The sequence below is a fragment of the Chelon labrosus genome, assembly GCF_963514085.1.
Source record: "Chelon labrosus genome assembly, chromosome: 11".
NCBI lineage: Eukaryota > Metazoa > Chordata > Actinopteri > Mugiliformes > Mugilidae > Chelon > Chelon labrosus.
The window spans coordinates 4,246,833-4,263,849 of record NC_140344.1 but is presented as its reverse complement, the minus strand read 5'-3'; the positions used below and the strand labels follow the sequence as shown (position 1 = coordinate 4,263,849).

The window sequence follows — 17,017 nt, the reverse complement described above, 5'->3', positions numbered from 1 at the left end:
TACAGTTCCCATTCACATTCCCCAGGATTGAAGATAAATCGTTTGCTGTCTGTCTGCTTTGAAGGCATTTTTTTATTTTTATTTTTTATCTGTATCAGAAAACAAGTCATACATGCCACTGATTGTAGAAAATGTTTTGAACCTGAACACAACAGAATTGTCCTGGTTGTTTTAAAGATTTATCTTTAAAGGTTTTTTTGTTTTGTTTTATCACATGTAGATGTGGATATTTTTAGTACCTGTACCTCCTAAAGGACTTATCAAAGTCTTGAAGGAAAAGTAAAGATTTCATGTTGGGTGCAAATTCATGTGCATCCAACATGAACAATAACCTTACTGGCTTTCTCCTTTATATTCCTTGATTTAAATTTAAAAGCTTAGAAATAACAACAAAAATGTTTTGTTTTTTTTTGTTTTTGTATTAATCTAAAGCTGCCATGCGTGTCCACTGATGGACCTCTACAACTCTGTTATGGTGAGCTGCAGAAATCAGCTGCTGATAAAGTAGCTTTCCCTCTTCACTTTACTTCTACAAAAATGTGTAGATGTATTTTAAAATGGACAAGACTTTTTATCTATGAATCTACACTCAATAAGCCATAACAACGTAACAACGTAAAAACAGGATTATATATGAAACTTGAAATTTGTCATTATGTGAGAACATAACGTCCAAAATTTTGTTATGTTCTCACATAATGACAATAAAGGATTCTTGAAACCAAAACACGTCATTAAGGTGAGGTCACATACATTCCATAATAAGCCAATGTACTGGGTGTAGTGTGTTTGTGTCCTTTGATTCACACTACATGTGAGATTAAAAACCAAATCATGACATCCAAGGAGTTCTATGAGCTCTCTGAGACACTGAGTAAGTAGGACCTTATTCACTCAACAGCCACTCCAATGGAGCTTCAGTCTTGTGAAATGACGGGATGACCATCTAAGCATCTCTCAACCAGGCCATCAAGATAGAGCAGCTTGACAGAAGCCACTCTCAGAAAAGGGCAGGGGATGGGCTGTTTGGACCATTTAAGGTCTGAAGAAACAAAATAACACTTTTGACAGTACTCTGAGCACTATGTCTGGAGAACACCTGGCTGTCACCATCACCTGCTATTCATAGCATCCATACATTGAAGCATGATGGTGGCAGCATCAGGCTACGGGGCTGCTTCTGAGCGGCAGGTAGAGGGAGAATGATCAGAATTAAGGGAAGGATGACTGTAGCCCAATACAGAGAGGTCCTTGAAGAAAACCTGCTACAGAGTGCAGTGATTCGCAATGCTGGAGTGGCTAAGTCAAGATGAATCTCTGTTCTTTAGTGGGCCAGCCAAAGCCAGGACTAACACCTCCAAGAGACCTGAAGACGGCAGCTCACTGGTCTGCCAGGAAGCAGGATGTGCCTGTGATGTCTCTAGAGAGTGAAGAAGACTTCAAACTGAAACTACTGTCAGTCAGGTCTGAATAGTTTTATGAATAAGAAATAATCTGAATAATTTATGAAAACATGTTTAACTTCATTATATGTTACAATGTCTAGATCAATATCGTAATTCTTCCTCCTCATGGTACACAATATGTTTGCCAGTTTACACAATTTAGGTCTAAAATCTGTCAGGTGATTGGTTACTCTAAACTTTAGAGTCTGAAGGAACCATTCCAGACACCATGACATTTGATTTCGCTGTGTCTCAGTCCCAGCAGAGCTTGGGAGTCTGCTGTTGACAATGAATCCCTCCCTCCCCAGGTACCAGACATTTCCTACACCTAGAGACAACTGTAAGAACTGTAAGAGGGAACCTTTCACATAAAACATAACAGTTATTCGCTGCCAGACTTTGCAGGGACACTGATCGGTCTGGACTGTCAGATTTTACAGAGCAACCTAAAATTTTCATGCAGCAATGCCGTGAGTACACCATACACGGTGCACTGTGACATTATTTTTGGATGTTGTTGCAATTTCAAGTTTTTCTTTCTGTACTTTGTGAAAAAGCATATATTGTAATATGAAAGTGTTTGGGGATCATGACAGTAATGATATCTAGCGGCACGTATACTGCCTGTCCCACTTTCTTTATGGCAGAAGCAGACGGAAACAGTCAAGTAAGACAGAAGAAAGCGAAGCATTCAATGGAAATGGTTCACTGTTGCATTTCTGACGTCAAACAGGCTAAATGACAAGACAGTGGTGGAACAACATTACGAAAGCTTGTACCTCCTAAATCAGGTACAGGTCTTTATATTTATGATTTCAATTTAAAAGCTTAGAAAGAACAACAAATATATATTACTCTAAAGCTGCCACGCTTGTCCACTGACAGACCTCTACAACTCTGTTATGGTGAACTGCAGAAACCAGCTGCTGATAAAGTAGCTTTCTCTTTCTCACTTCACTTCTACAAAAAACCCTGAATACTGAAAGAATTTGAGGTCACCAGCCCTGGTTAAATGTGTTCAATCTTCTGTTAAATAACTTTCTTAATAATGCTCTCCAGTCTGTTCATTTTATACTAAGGGTTGAATGACTTCGGATTTTTTAAAGTTGACTAATATGTGGTGAAAGTCGAGTTGGTCGACTAGTCGATGACGTCACATAAAAAAACAGTAGAAAATAATGCTTTGCAACAGTGAAATCTATTTTCTTGACCTGAATACTGTAAAAAGAAGCTACGGAGGCTTTTCTGCAAGGTAACTGAAGCTTGAACACGGGCTGCTGTCAGCCATAGACCTACAACCACAGCAACAATGGCAGCTAATGGGACACGGCGGAACTGAACATAAACACATGAGCTTATCAATGCTGTGCGCTGTCAATATAAATCAGCACCGTTAACCATCAATGATAGCGTGTACAGCAGCTAAAGGTCTAATAACTTTAGACAATGAAACTCACCAGCAAACTGTTCTTGTGCAGCTCCTTCTCTCTGTTACCGTTCCTCTGTTAAACTCCTGTTTTATACTAGTCATTGCATGTGTGGAAGTTGCATGCCAACAAAGCCTCAAAGCTGTAGTGTGGGACTTATGACTTGGGACATATGAATAGCTATTATATTCAAGCGCTCGCCACACAAGTTCACACAATGCTTAACAGCCGTTTCTCAACTTGTACTGTTTTTATCACTCCACAAACACGCAATCAGCATTTTTAATCAAAACTTTTATTCTGAAAAGATGAATTACAACATATAAAACTGTGTGGCGTAGAGGTGTTGCAGACTCTCTGGACTGTTTGTTCCTCTGAAGTGTCTCTACAGGGAACATGAAGCTCAAACAAACTTTGCTGTCATCGAATGTAGAAAAATAAAAACCTCACAGAGGAAAGAAACCATGGCGTTGTACACAGACTAAAGAAGGTAAATGAACAATCAGCAGCGTGTCTTGCAGCATTGGTGCGTTTAAAAAATCGTCCATGCAGCAGCGGGTGTTCTAGTGGCAGCAGCGGTGCAGGAACTTTTTGAAGAAGTTCCTAAACTCGGTGTTGAAGACGGTGTAGATGACAGGGTTGAGAGCGCTGTTGACGTAGCCCAGCCACGTCACTACGCTCATCAGGGCTGGAGGAACGTGGCAGTCCTGACAGCGAGCTCGCATTGTGTGGAGGACAAAGAAGGGAGTCCAGCAAAAGAGGAAGGCGCCTTTACGAGGAGAAAAAAATATAAGATTAGACATACCAAGACTGAGCTCTGATAGTCATACTACTATACTTTTTGGTAAACCAGAATATATGCCAGTAAGCTAAAAGTGTCAGTACTACGTCCAGTCATATTTTGCAGTATGCAAGCCAGGAAGCTTCTCCAGTTGTCCTGACCCAGAATCCTGAAAATACAATACACCACGTGGCTGAACTGCTGAAGGGGAGCACAGACGAGATAACCTACGATAGTGCAAGATTGTGAGTGCAAGATTTGTTGTATATCTGAGGTAAGAAAGGACGTAATTCTGTCTACAATATTCAAATTTGAAGATGTGAAAAAGCAAAGGTGACTTGTTTGCATTTTCTTGAAGACGTTCACCACATAACCAAGTGACCTCTTCCGTTCGAAATGACTGGTGCTAAGTTTAGGTTTTTATCTAACATCTGTGTCCACTTGAAACTTGCATTACAAGAGTCTGGTAACAAAAAGTTCACAGACAAAGACCATGCCTTAATTGATGCAAGGAAGTGAGGGAAATGGATGTAGGGATGAGAAGGGTCGAGGGGATGGATGACAGGGGTATAGACGAAGGGATGAAGGGGTTGGAATGTGTGGATGGATGATGGTGAAGGAACCCAGGGAGTGAGACTCAGGTGACTCAGGAAGCTTTGGCATCTTGTCCAACTGGCTCCTGTGAAGGAAAATGGAAGAGGAAAACAAGAAAAGAGATGGATGGGGAGGGTGAGGGCTGGGAACTGAGATGAACAAAGAGGGAGAGAGTTAAGAGGTTAAAGACAAACCTTCATAGATGAACGCAGGAAACAAAATGACATGGACTTCATATCTGTAAGTTTCCTCGATGTCCTTTCATAATCATGCACTGTCCCACAAATGTAATTGGACACTTGGATACTAAATGCTCATTGGGAAGCCAAGAAAAAGTGTTGCTGGTAAGAAAATGATTTGCTTTATAATTATTTCTCACAGTATACTGATGTAAACCTACTCTGAATTATAGAACACACAAATATTACCTTTTTTCATACCTACTTATTTACAGGTCCTACCTACCTACATGGGGATTACCACAAAATACATATATATGTATATATCTACCATACCTATTTGATGCTTAGCATACCAACTTTCTGACCGTTCTTCCTATCCAGACACCTGCTTACAAACCACCGTGTTGACCTCACAGTGACCACATTTATTTCCACAGTCAACAGCAGGTATATGACAGATGCATGTATATATGAAGAAGAGCTGTCAGAATCTTCCGGATACATTTGATTCTATACAGTCTATCGTCAGGACGCACCCTGAACTCTTAGGTGAGCTAATGAGAAAGACTCAAGAGAGTTAGCTGTATACTTAAACGCATGTCTGACCAAGTCTTACATGATAATTGGATTTTAGATTAAGGTTCAGATTAGCCTCTGTGTGCCAAAGGGAAGCACTTGTACGCATTAGGAGCAACGCTAGCGGTTATTAATAGGCGGACCCATTTCAACTGATGTGTTAGCGCCTCGGAACAGGCATCAGAGGTGCCAGTGAGGCGTTCAGGCACCCACAGTCATCCAGCTCTGTGGGAGCTTCTGTGCTGCTGACTTTTGTCGCCCTTTTCGTCCAAGCAGGGTGTGGATGTCAATATCATCCACTTTTGAATTTTCAGTGACACTTCATGACTCTTCAGTGGAACTCACATGGTGGCATTCATCAGTGTCACATTTAAGTAACTGTTAGTACCACAGCACAGATTGGACCAGATTAAAACTTGGGCCTGTTTCTAATCCAGCCTTGTGCATTGGGGATGTTAATAACAGCATTAAGGGGCAGAATGTCTGTAATTATACAATTAAGTACTGTATATCTTAGTCCCTCCATGTTGCCTCACTCTTCATTGTCCTGCACAATGTCATCTAGGGAGGTTTTTCAATCTCTACTTCAAACTAAAGACTGTACTTCCTATTTCATGATATGTTCTTTAATCACAGGCCACACATTTCTACTACACAGATAAACCTGTTTAGGATATAATAACTTTCCATTTGACAAATTGCTCTTTCTTGCTGCTGAACATGAAGTATACTCACCCACAACCACAGGAAGCACCTTCATAGCCTTCCTCTCCCGGCTGTTGATCTTGGCCCTCTTCCTTTTGCGAGGCTCTGGATTGAACTTGATCTCAGCAAAGCTCACCGTTGGCACTGGGCAGTTTTTGTATTCCGATGAATGAAAGGGTTGGTCTGGGGGTGGAAAGGTGGACGGCTCATCTGGAGTATCTGTCATTTCCCGCTCTATGATGGGTGGCAACGGCGGTGGCAGGGAGGCCAGAGGAGGCAGCGAGGCAGCGGCTTCTTGCAGCTTGCGGCAGGCCTGGATACTGTTCTTCAGCTTGGCCTTACGTGCCTCCTCCCAGCGTCGCAGGCCGCGGAACATGCCGCAGTACAGCAGCAGCATGATGGGACAGGGGATGAAGAAGGAGCACACGGACGAGTAAACAACATAGTCGTTGTTCTCCAGTTTACACTCACTGGGGTCACGCCCCGGCACATTGTTGATTCCAAAAATAATGGGCGAGGCCACAGCCAATGCCAGGATCCACGTGGCTGAAAGCAGCACCGTCTGCCGCAGGTCCACATGTTTCCTGTTGTAGTTGAGTGGAATCAACACGGCGATGAACCTGCAACAGGTGAGAGAAATCTCACAAGTTACTCCTAGAGGAATTTGACTACCCACTTGAAACCCCTACAGGCATGCACAGTCAGGACAGCAAACCAAGCAGCTATATAGCACAACCAGCCAGAGAACTGTTTATTTCCTGAAGGTGTAGGTGGTGGGCAAAGGTTATTGTGCTGAAAGGGTTCATCCTCTGAGAAGCAAGATCACATTTCAGGTCAATGGATTTCTTATGTTAAGGTATGTTAGGTAAAACACTGATATTCATAAATGCTATTTTCTTTTGATTATTATTATTATTGTGCACATCTATAATAAAACCATTTCTACTACCCATTTCTTTCTCCTGTGTCTACTGTATTTTTTTACATGAATACTGCCGTTACCACCTTATCTCTCAAGGGTATGAAAGACTATGTTGGCTCGTGAAACATGGATTCAGGAACTATCTGAAATCCAAATGCTTCATCCCTCTGGGGAACATGAATTTTTCATGAGAACTTCATGAGGTATTTCTCACACTGGCACTGTGAACTGTGAGTGGCAACGATTCACCACAGATTCAAACAACATGTAAATTCCGATGTTATGAACATGAACTGCACATTCATAATTTATTTCACTTCAGTTATACTTCATGTAATTCTTCATTGAACAAAAGGTGCTTTGCAATAGAAGGTATTAGGTATTAGGTATATGTATTACATAAAAAATACTTTTAAAAAGAGAGGGAATGTGGGATAAGTCATTCAAATGTTATACAATAATAATAATGAAATAATCATTAATAGCATATTGTTATCCCAAACCACTATTCAATCTATACTGTAGACTGAGAACAGCGTTATGTTTTTTCTGTTGTAATAAATCTGCACCCTGACATCCAGTGGCAGAATCAGAGCAGTCTTAACGTTTCTTCCGATGTGATTCCCAAATGTATCACATACACAGGCCTTTTTTTTTTCAGAGCTGAATTTTGACCTGGAAGATTTGAGCAGGATGAAATCAAAGCTGGAACTAACAACATTAACGACACTTCAACCCAGCAATTGCTGCAGCGCAGCAGTTAATAGTGTAATTATAATTACTTTCACTACTGCTGCTGTGTGTGTGTCATGTGCATGTGCCCTGACGCCTTCAAGATCCCATAAGGCCCACTGAAACCAATGCTTTTATGGTGAATTAAAACTTAATCTGTGTTACTAAGTATTATAATGCTTTTGATTAAACGCAGCTTTGTTCCTGAAAACTGTGTCATTATGCAGGACTCTGTTGGTTGAGCTTTAAGAATACCTTTTTCTGGTGTATCTGTAAGTTTAAACATTTATGTATGTTCCCTCTGTAAAACGCGCCTGAATCCATTGTAACGAATTGTAGCTGCTTGTTATACACCATAAATATCCTGTACTAGCTTCTGTTAATAAAAATAAATCTTTGAAAAAAAAAAGAATACCTTTTTCAAGAGAATATCTACAAGATAGATAGATAGATAGATAGATAGATAGATAGATAGATAGATAGACAGACAACTTTATTGATCCCTTTGGGAGGTTCCCGCAGGGAAATTGACATATCCATCGCATACAGCACTGTCAGACATGCATGTACACGAATAGAAAGCAGTAAATAAACCCCAAATACCCAACACCCAGAGAATAATAATAATAATAATAATAATAATAATAATAGCCTCTCGCCCGATGACGGCTGGGATAGGCTCCAGCAGACCCCTGCGACCCTTAACAGGAATAACCGGGTATAGAAAATGAATGAATGAATGAATGAATAATAATAAATAAATAATAAATAAATATTGTGACTACAAGATGAAGCACAAGAGAGCGGAGGAGCAGTTACGTTTGCTACTTTATGCACATTACATTTATACTTTTACTTTGGCAATAGTCGAATTCTGGACTTTTACTTGTAATGAAAATGAAGCAAAAGAATCACTCTCTGGCCAGGAAGTCCACCCAACTTCCCACCCATAACATTTGTGCAGTTGATGTGGAGCCACGCTGTTCTGAACTGTTTTTGCTCCAGTGAGTAACAGCGACATAGTCATGCATGTCATCTGAACGCCGTAGATCTGAATTTACAAACAAAATGCCTCTGATTGGTTGTAGGACTATCCAACTGCATGTAGGCATTTTTTCCCTCTATCATTTGAAACATGCCCTATAATGAAATCATTGTTTTTATTGTTGCTGCTGGATCAGTGTTCCAGAACCAAGCAGAAGAAGAAGGAATTAATTCACCTAAAGGGTGCTTGGCTTACAGCTGAGAAAAGACTGCAGAGATTTATATGATGCTAATTCCCTTTGGTTTAAAACTCTCTGCCTGACTTGGTTCACGGTATTCTGATATACCTTCACAGCTAAATGCCACCTCTTCTAACACTTGTTCCTTTGAAAAATGTACTCCACTACAAATAGCTCGGCATCTTGAATGATGAGCGTTTCGGTTTCTCAACAAACACCGATTGGCAAAGAAAAATATTCTAATCATGCCAAGGTTTCATGATCAAGGACAGACCTTGTCTTACTGCCAGTTCTGCAATGCCCCTGGTCAAATCCTGCCTCACCCCATTTTTTTCCACGGCACCATCTATTCCTCTACTTGTAGAAGCTTTCAGTTTGAGGCAGTTACATTGCATCAGTCCATTCTCAGGTCTGTAACACATGCCCCATGGTACACTCTTCATTAAATCCAGACATTGGTCCCTACTCTACATGACTGGACCGTGATTGGACACACCACCAGCCAGCACTCTGAACTCCTCTCCAGCACCATCTCCATTCTCCAGTCTACCTGAGCCCTTTGTGCCAATAACTGTTCAGCCTGCTCCAATGTAGGTTTGTAATGGACAGATAGAGTGGTATCGACCTTCTCAGTGCAATTTCTACTGATCTCTTTCACTTTCCAACAAGAAATCAGTTCATTCAAAGCTGTGGCTCAAGGTTCAACTCAGCCCTCGAGCTCCTGGTTATCTAAAGTCAGTCTTTCATGCATGAATGACAGCAAATTGCATGAGACACCAGAAGATTTAATTCCTCAACTTGTGGATATCAGCAGCGGGTGGACTCTGCAGATATTCAGGACCGGTTTCCTGCTCAGTCTCTTGCATTATTCAGACTCTGTCATACAGTTAAACCTCTAAATGCTGCTTGAAAATCCTTTGAGTCATCACCATTAGTCAACGTTAGCCTCACTGCTCCCTATCGGTCTGTAAGGTAATCATATTTTCTGGAGTCGGGACATCAGATTTGAAGAGCGGTCTGGGTTTTCAGCTCAGGGTTTCATCCTTCAACATCAGCCAAGAGCTCAGGTAATCTCATTGAGTCAAACTAACGAGCACAGAGCAAAGCTGTCGGTTCATCACCCCAGACACATCCTTCATTTGGACTGTTAAATTGTTGCGTCTGCTCAGATTTTTCTTCTTTTGGAGCTTTTACAGGAGTCAGACAAAAGGTCGTCATCATATTTCCACATCAGTGTGACTTGTGGTGTAAGTGTCCGACCCCGCGACCTGCAGATGGAGCTACAACTGTGTTCTTTGTGGTTCCTGACAGGCAACGCGGGGTTCTGGTCTGATTGATCAGCTGCATGTTCCTCAGTGACCCTGACATGAGGCCGATTAAAACTCTAGTTATGACACTGAATCTCTGAGTTATGGCTTATGTTTGACCTCTTACTTTTAATCAACTGCACAGCATCTTGTCTGACATTCCTGTAGGAGGTCAAGGCACTGTTTTTTTTTTGACTCAGACCATAAGCTGCAACCCTCGACAACAAACTGCCTCTAATGTGAACCTGTGAGTGAGGTGAAACTTTGGTGCATCCATCTTTGTATCCAGTCTATGCTGAAAGCATGTTAGCATGGTATCGCTAGCATGCAGCTTTACAGAGTTGCTAGCAGGGCAGTGTTCATAGTTTTGTTGCATAAAATGTGTCCGTCTTCAGTGAAACATTTGACCACATGGACCACAGGATGAATCCTACTGATCCCGGTGACACCATGAACTTTTCCTATAGCAGCATTATCAAAAAAAAAACAAAGAAAAAAACAAAACAACTATGGGCAAATCAGTGTTTCCAACTATTTACTGTATTGTTGCAGTGAGGCCTCATCTGCTGTGTGTACCTGTACAGGCGAACACTGACCTGTCGATGCTGATGGCGCAGAGGTTGAAGATGGAGGCAGTGCACAGCATCACGTCCATGGTCATCAAACCATCACAGAGGGTGGTGCTGAGGGTCCACACGCCATCATGGAACTGAAACCCACAGAAACATACTCAGCACATTTACTCGTTCTCATATTGTACTTACCCAACGGTGGGTAAAATACAGTCCAAGCATTATCAGGAAAATGAACCTGATGTGTCAACGTGCATAATACTTGAGTAAATGTATTTACTCAGGTACCATATATACATAAGTGTATATGTATGGATATATGTGGTATATACATCGATCAGGCATAACATTATGACCACCTTCCTAATATTGTGTAGGTCTCCCTTGTGCCTCCAAAACAGTTGTGACTCATCAGAGAATGGACATGGGCCTTTTGAGGGTGTCCTGTGGTGTTTGGCAACAGAATGTTATTAGTGGGGGCCTTTGGGTCCTGTGGGTTGAGGGGAGGGGCCTCTGTGGATCATCCCACAGATACTTGATCAGTTTGGGGAGGCCAGGTCAACACCTTGTGCTGTTCTTCATGTTTTTTTAGTTGTTCCTAAACCATTTTTGTGTGTGTGTCTGTGTCAGGCTGCATCCTGCTGGGGATGGCTGCTGCCATCAAGGAGTGTCATTGCTTTGGGGTGGGGGTGCCTGGTCTGGTCTAGGTGGGTGCTACATGTCTAAGGGCCCGTCCACACGTACGAAAACGATCTTTTCCCTCTCCGTTTTCGATCATCGTTTCAAGAAATATCCGCGTCCACACAGGTCCGTTTTAGCTCGACCGAAAACGCTACTTCATATTCCAGGCCTATAGGTGGCGCTGTTTCAGTTTCAGAAATTCACCAAAAACGGAGAGGAAGAGGCGGAGCATGCGCACAAATCTTCAGCGCTGTTTACAAATCGCCTTTTTTGCTCAGCGTGGTGGCACAGGAGCGTGATATTTTGCCCTAGTAACCCTAATAGGCTCAATATCTTCTCCAGCATGAAAACTAGCTTGTAGTCCGCCATTGTTGTTGATGTTGTTACGAGACGTCTCGCGGGATGTGGAAGGCTGCTCGGGAGTGTGGCGATGACGTCATCGTTTTCCCCGTATTCGCCGTCCACATGAAAACGCAAGAGCCGCGTTTTCGAATTTCTCCACCCTGGGACCCGTTTTCAGAAAAGTGCGTTTTAGGGCAATGCGTTTACAGGATACGTGTGGACGAAAGGCCAAAACGATGAAAAACTTCTGCGTTTCGGCGTTTTTGCGTTTCAGTGTGGACGGGCCCTAAGTAACATCCACATGAATACCAGGTGCAACAGTTTCCAAGCAGAACATTGAACTGACACAAGATGGTCAATGTTATTTACTTCTCCTGTCAGTGGTTTTAATGTTGTGTTGTTAAGGCAGTCACAATAAAAAAACAAAATACACACAGATAATCTGAGAGGGACAAGACAACAGGACAATTTGATGAATGTATAAACAGATGGACAGAATGATTATGTGAGAACAAAGTTTGAACACTGTCAAATACTCAGCTAAAACATAGACTTAGTGTTTTCAGTGTTTTGATTAAAACATCCATTGTGATTGTGGGGCCCCCCAGCTGACCTCTGGCTTGGGATGGAAGCCAACCTCAGGAGGAATGTACATACTGTCTATTGCTGTTGTTCTCCGGGCCCTCATACACAAAGACTCAGAGACCGTACAAGGGCAAAACTGAGTTAAGTCAAGTTGGATTTCATGGATGAAAAGTGAACATAAAGGGAAGTTTCAGTGTCATTTGCAGCTGTGACATGAGGTCAATCGGAGGCTGACCGATGATGTCACAGAAGGGGTGGGGCTACTGTATAAGAGGGTGAGGCTTCCCCTGAAGGTCAGCTGGAGTTTAAAGCTGACGTTTAAGGGGCCAGTACACTCCACCGTTAACGTGCTGCTTCCCTGCAGAACGCAGACAGGAGTTTAGAAACACTGAAGTCACGTAAGAAAGGGAGTTCAGTCAATGAACCAATAAAAATCTAGAAAATGCAAAACAACTACATACATTTAAAAAGGAACTATAAAACTATGAAATATATGATAGCAAACATATATGAAGGGTATGAATTAAAATTAATATGAAATAAAATGAACATAAAATGACTAAAAAAGATATGATTTTAAATAAAATGTATGTTAAACTGTTCAAAGCACTTATTGATAAATAATAATTAAAAAAAACGTATGTTGTTACTCACAAACAGTTAAAGAATTAATATAAATAGAAATGAATTAAAGAATTACTATTACAATTAATCAAATCTATACAATTAAAAATGAAATAAGCACAGAAAAACCCAATCCATCCTTGTTTTTGTTTTTTTTAGATGTTCACAGCACACAAAGTACAGCTATGTGTTCCTCTCGAACAAACACTTCCCAGTAACAGCTTCCTTCTCTGTGTGTTATTAGTAAAACAGTTTGTTCATAATAATTCCAAAGGGTTTACTTAGTGGCACTATATGTTCATGCTGAACAACAACGTCACTGAGTAAAGTGGATGTAGGTACTTCTGTAGTGTTTAATAAATACAGGCCCTGTCTCCAGCTTCTTTACCAGGTCAAACCCAAAACCTCCACTGACTGTTACAAACCTGCCTTGTGTCACATAGAAACATCGCTCTGAACTTTTCCTCCATTTATTACACTCTACAATTGTTGCCACAATATTCTCTCTTTCTGACTTATTTTCAGAAATAATATTCAGCGCAGCATACTGTCGAGACAACCACAAACAACTGGAGAACTAATGGAAGGAGATGTGGATCTGAGGAGTGGTACGTTTGCTACAACTGAAGGCAGATATAAAGGTTTTCCTGAAGAGAAGAGTCTGGGTGTTTTTGAATCTACTTTATTTTGTGCTGCCGAGGAATCATCTTTTGCAGTACTGTCTGCTGAGTTGCATCTTTAATTCATGCATTCATTATCTGTAATGTATCTGGAGCCCATCCCAGCCATTGGGCGAGAGGTAGGGTACAGCGTTTAAGGGTCACCAGACACGCCACCAGTCTATCACAGGCGGATCACAAAGAGACAAGACAACAGTCACACTCACACACAAGCCTTTGGTCAATTTAGAATCAGCAATTAACCTAACAAGCATGTCTGTGGACTGTGGGAGGAGTCCGTCATGTGCAGTGCATTTGTAAGGTTACATGAGCACAAAGGGGCCCCTTGATACAGCACAACTCTATTTATCCCTGCTCTTGCTGTCGCTCTTTTTTTAATACCTTTCACTGTTTTGAAGGCTTTTTTTCTATGAGTGTTTATGTTTTTAATATCTTCTGGTGAGAAAAGCAAAACCCTACCTGAAATGTGAGAACGAACGTTCACTAGACCTTGATCACAGGCTGAGCAACAAATCGATTTGGAGTTTGAACATGCCCCATTGTTTCTCTGTGCAGCAGATAAAACGCTTGTTTTTAGGAACACTAATGAAGTATTGGATACTATAAGTTTACCTATGTATACTGATCAGGCATAACATTATAACATTATGTGTGATTTGTGATTTCAAAACAGCTGTGACTCATCAGCGTATGGACATGGGCCTTCTGAGGGTGTCCTGTGGTGTCTGGTAACAGAATGTTGTTAGTGGGGGCCTTTGGGTCCTGTGGGTTGAGGGGAACGTCCTCTGTGGATCGACCCACTCCATCAAGAAGTGTCATTGCTATGGGGTCGGGGTGCCTGGTCTGGTCTAGGTGGGTGCTACATGTCTAAGTAACATCCACACGAATGCCAGATCCAAAAGTTTCCCAGCAGAACATTGGATTGTCACAAGATGATCAATATTATTCACTTCTCTTGTCAGTGGTCATAATGTTATGGCTGATCACTGTACTGCAATGTGCATTTTAAGTATCAGTTCTGATGTATTAAGAGTCTTAATGGTTTATTAGTGTTTAAGCTGATTGCATTTAATTTGTGAACCAAGAACTCCTGTTGCTCTTAACCCTTCAAACCCTTTAAAGCGAGCAGATGATGCATAAATTACACGTTAATGTATTCCAGCCTAATACTGATCCATTAATTAATGGAATGGGCTGGTGTTGCTGCAGATCTGGTGAACAGAGAACACTGATAACCTCAGTCTAATGTGAGATTGCCTCGTTCATAATTAGCTTCAGCTAATTGATAGGACAATGAAGCAGAGAGTGATGCACACTCTTCCAATGCACTCAATGTGATCATTAGGGCTGTGTTAGTTCTTAAAGTGGTCTGTAACCTTAATAGCCATGATAATAATCTTTAATTAAAATGATCATTAATGCATTTGTAATATATTTAGACCTCTTGTGTGCTTTAATGGAAAATACAGCCCAGGTACTTCTTTATTGAGGTCTTTTCAAACAAAAGCATCTTTCTTCTTATTCAAATGATTTGCCAAATTTCATCTTACCACCATAGTCTAACTAAATGAAAATTTTTTTCGAGCGGTCTCTAGGATAAATGAATGTTTATCAGTCTATAAGTATATTTAAGGGTTTTCTGTCTCAAGAAATGATTAGAAAAAATAAGAAAGTAATGTGGTGACCCACAGTAACAAGTTTAAACCACCACCTGCTCTTCTTATAGTGACCTGACATCTGGATTAAAGACTCCCAATTTAAAAGGGTGTCCCCGAGTTGCCAAGCTTTATAAAGCTGTGAGGTCAGTTTGTTAACACTTTACTTCTGGGCCTTTTAAGACATCAGCCTCATGTAGGACATTCCATCTGTATCCAAAGACAGTGTGTTCCGGGGGAACTCACCTCCGAGTAGACAAAGAGCGGCAGTACGAGCACCGCGAGCATCAGATCCGCCACCGCGAGACTGACGATGAAGTAGTTGGTGGTGGTCTTCAGCGCCTTCTCGGTGAAGACGCTCAGACACACCAGCATGTTCCCACAGATGATCACCACAATAAGCAGCACCCCGAACAACAGTGCCAGCAGATTGTACCCCGTCGTGCCGGCCGCCGCCTCCGCTTCTGCAGCCGCTGCCCCCGCGCTCAGGTTGGCAGCCATCTCCGCCGCGGCTCCGCCGTCGGTCCGTACCGGTCCGAGCCACAGCAGCGCGTCCAGCGGACTCTCATGAAGGCTCGGCCAGACTCTGGCTCCCGCACTGTGGTCTCATCTGTAGTCACAGAGAACCGACTAAAGACTCTAGCAGGTTTTACTGAGGAGCTCCAGCGCGCTCCGGTGCGCACTTTACGCAAGAGTCCTCCGCGTAAAACAGAAGAAAAACAGTCAGAGTTTTGTATTTACGATGTAAATATACATCTAAATCTAAAATAGAAGATAACGTCCCGTCCTTAGGCAAAGAGCATTTTGTAGCAGTTTGACCAAAGACGCATTAAGTAAAATCCCCAAAGCATTCCAGGTTCATAAGAAACCCACGTTTGCGCTGTTAGACGCTGTGAGGACCACCAGGACAGCGATGAATATGTCAGGCTTCGGGCGTTCACAGCTCCGGTGTGTTTACCTGCAGCTCGCAAAAAGGCCACTGGGCCAAATTAACCAATTAAAGCCGCTTAGGAGCTGCGCTTTACAGTGTCCTTCAGCCCTTGAGCTCCAGCACGATACACAGTTCGCCCATCTGTCTGTCTGTCATCAGTGCCCGCGCGTGTGCGTGGGGCAGCCCGCTGCAAGAAATATCCACAAGTTTACCAGTCACTGACATCACAAATACGTTAGAGCTGAAGATCAACAATTACCATATGATGCGAATTTGTAGAGCTGTCTATAAATATGAGTCAAACGGTATATTTCATTATTAATCCCATGATACTTAGGAAGTCATTATTTTAAGGCGTTTTGACCAAGGACGTTATTTTGTTCAGTTTGGATTAGTTAGTGGTGGAAATTGACAGATAAGTGAAAGTAGTAAAAAGACAGTTCACATATAGTTAATATGAGAAGTTTTGCATTCAGATTTCCCTCAAGTAAAAGTAGCCTCAACACATACAGTGGTAATGGAGAGGTTTATTTGATGAGAGAGGTCGGGGGAGAATGACTTCACTGTTTGGAGTTGACTGAATGGCAACAGTCTGAGCAGAGAACTGTCTTGGAAACAAACAACCTTGAGGTGTACAGGTTACAACAGCACTAGACAATGTTGGGTTCTGCTCCAGTCAGCCAAAAACAGAAATGTTAGGCTACAGTGGGCGCAGGCTCATCAGAACTGCACAGCTGAAGAAACATAGGATCTCCTGCTCTGCTGACACAGCAGCTGGTAGGATCAGAATATGAAATCAGCAACATAAATTTACGGTCCTATACCGTAACAGTCCAGACTGCAGCTGCTGATGTAAGGAATGCTTTCTTAAGTTTGGATAATTATCAGTGTCACAAAGTTAAGGTCATCTCATTCTGGTTTCATGAACCTGGCAGTGGACTTCAGTGGCTGCCTCAGTCTGAATCAGGACATCTGTGGATCAACACCTTTTATGGCCTCTATCTTGACTATGTCATGGTGGTTAGCTGGAGGCAAAAGCCCCATAGTTCAAAA

The 17,017-nt window shown here is 41.9% G+C and overlaps 1 protein-coding gene across 1 annotated transcript; it reads right to left on the bottom strand.

Annotated features, from left to right (window-relative positions):
- Positions 1-3,237: 3,237 nt before the first annotated feature.
- On the bottom strand, positions 3,238-15,549 carry LOC311495691 (D(4) dopamine receptor-like). Its single transcript, XM_084555234.1, has 4 exons — positions 15,280-15,549; positions 10,491-10,603; positions 5,741-6,330; positions 3,238-3,641 (listed from the first exon to the last, which is right to left on the bottom strand). The coding sequence occupies exons 1-4, from the start codon at positions 15,532-15,534 to the stop codon at positions 3,436-3,438; spliced, it is 1,164 nt and encodes a 387-aa protein (XP_084411360.1). The 5' UTR covers positions 15,535-15,549; the 3' UTR covers positions 3,238-3,435.
- Positions 15,550-17,017: the final 1,468 nt, after the last annotated feature.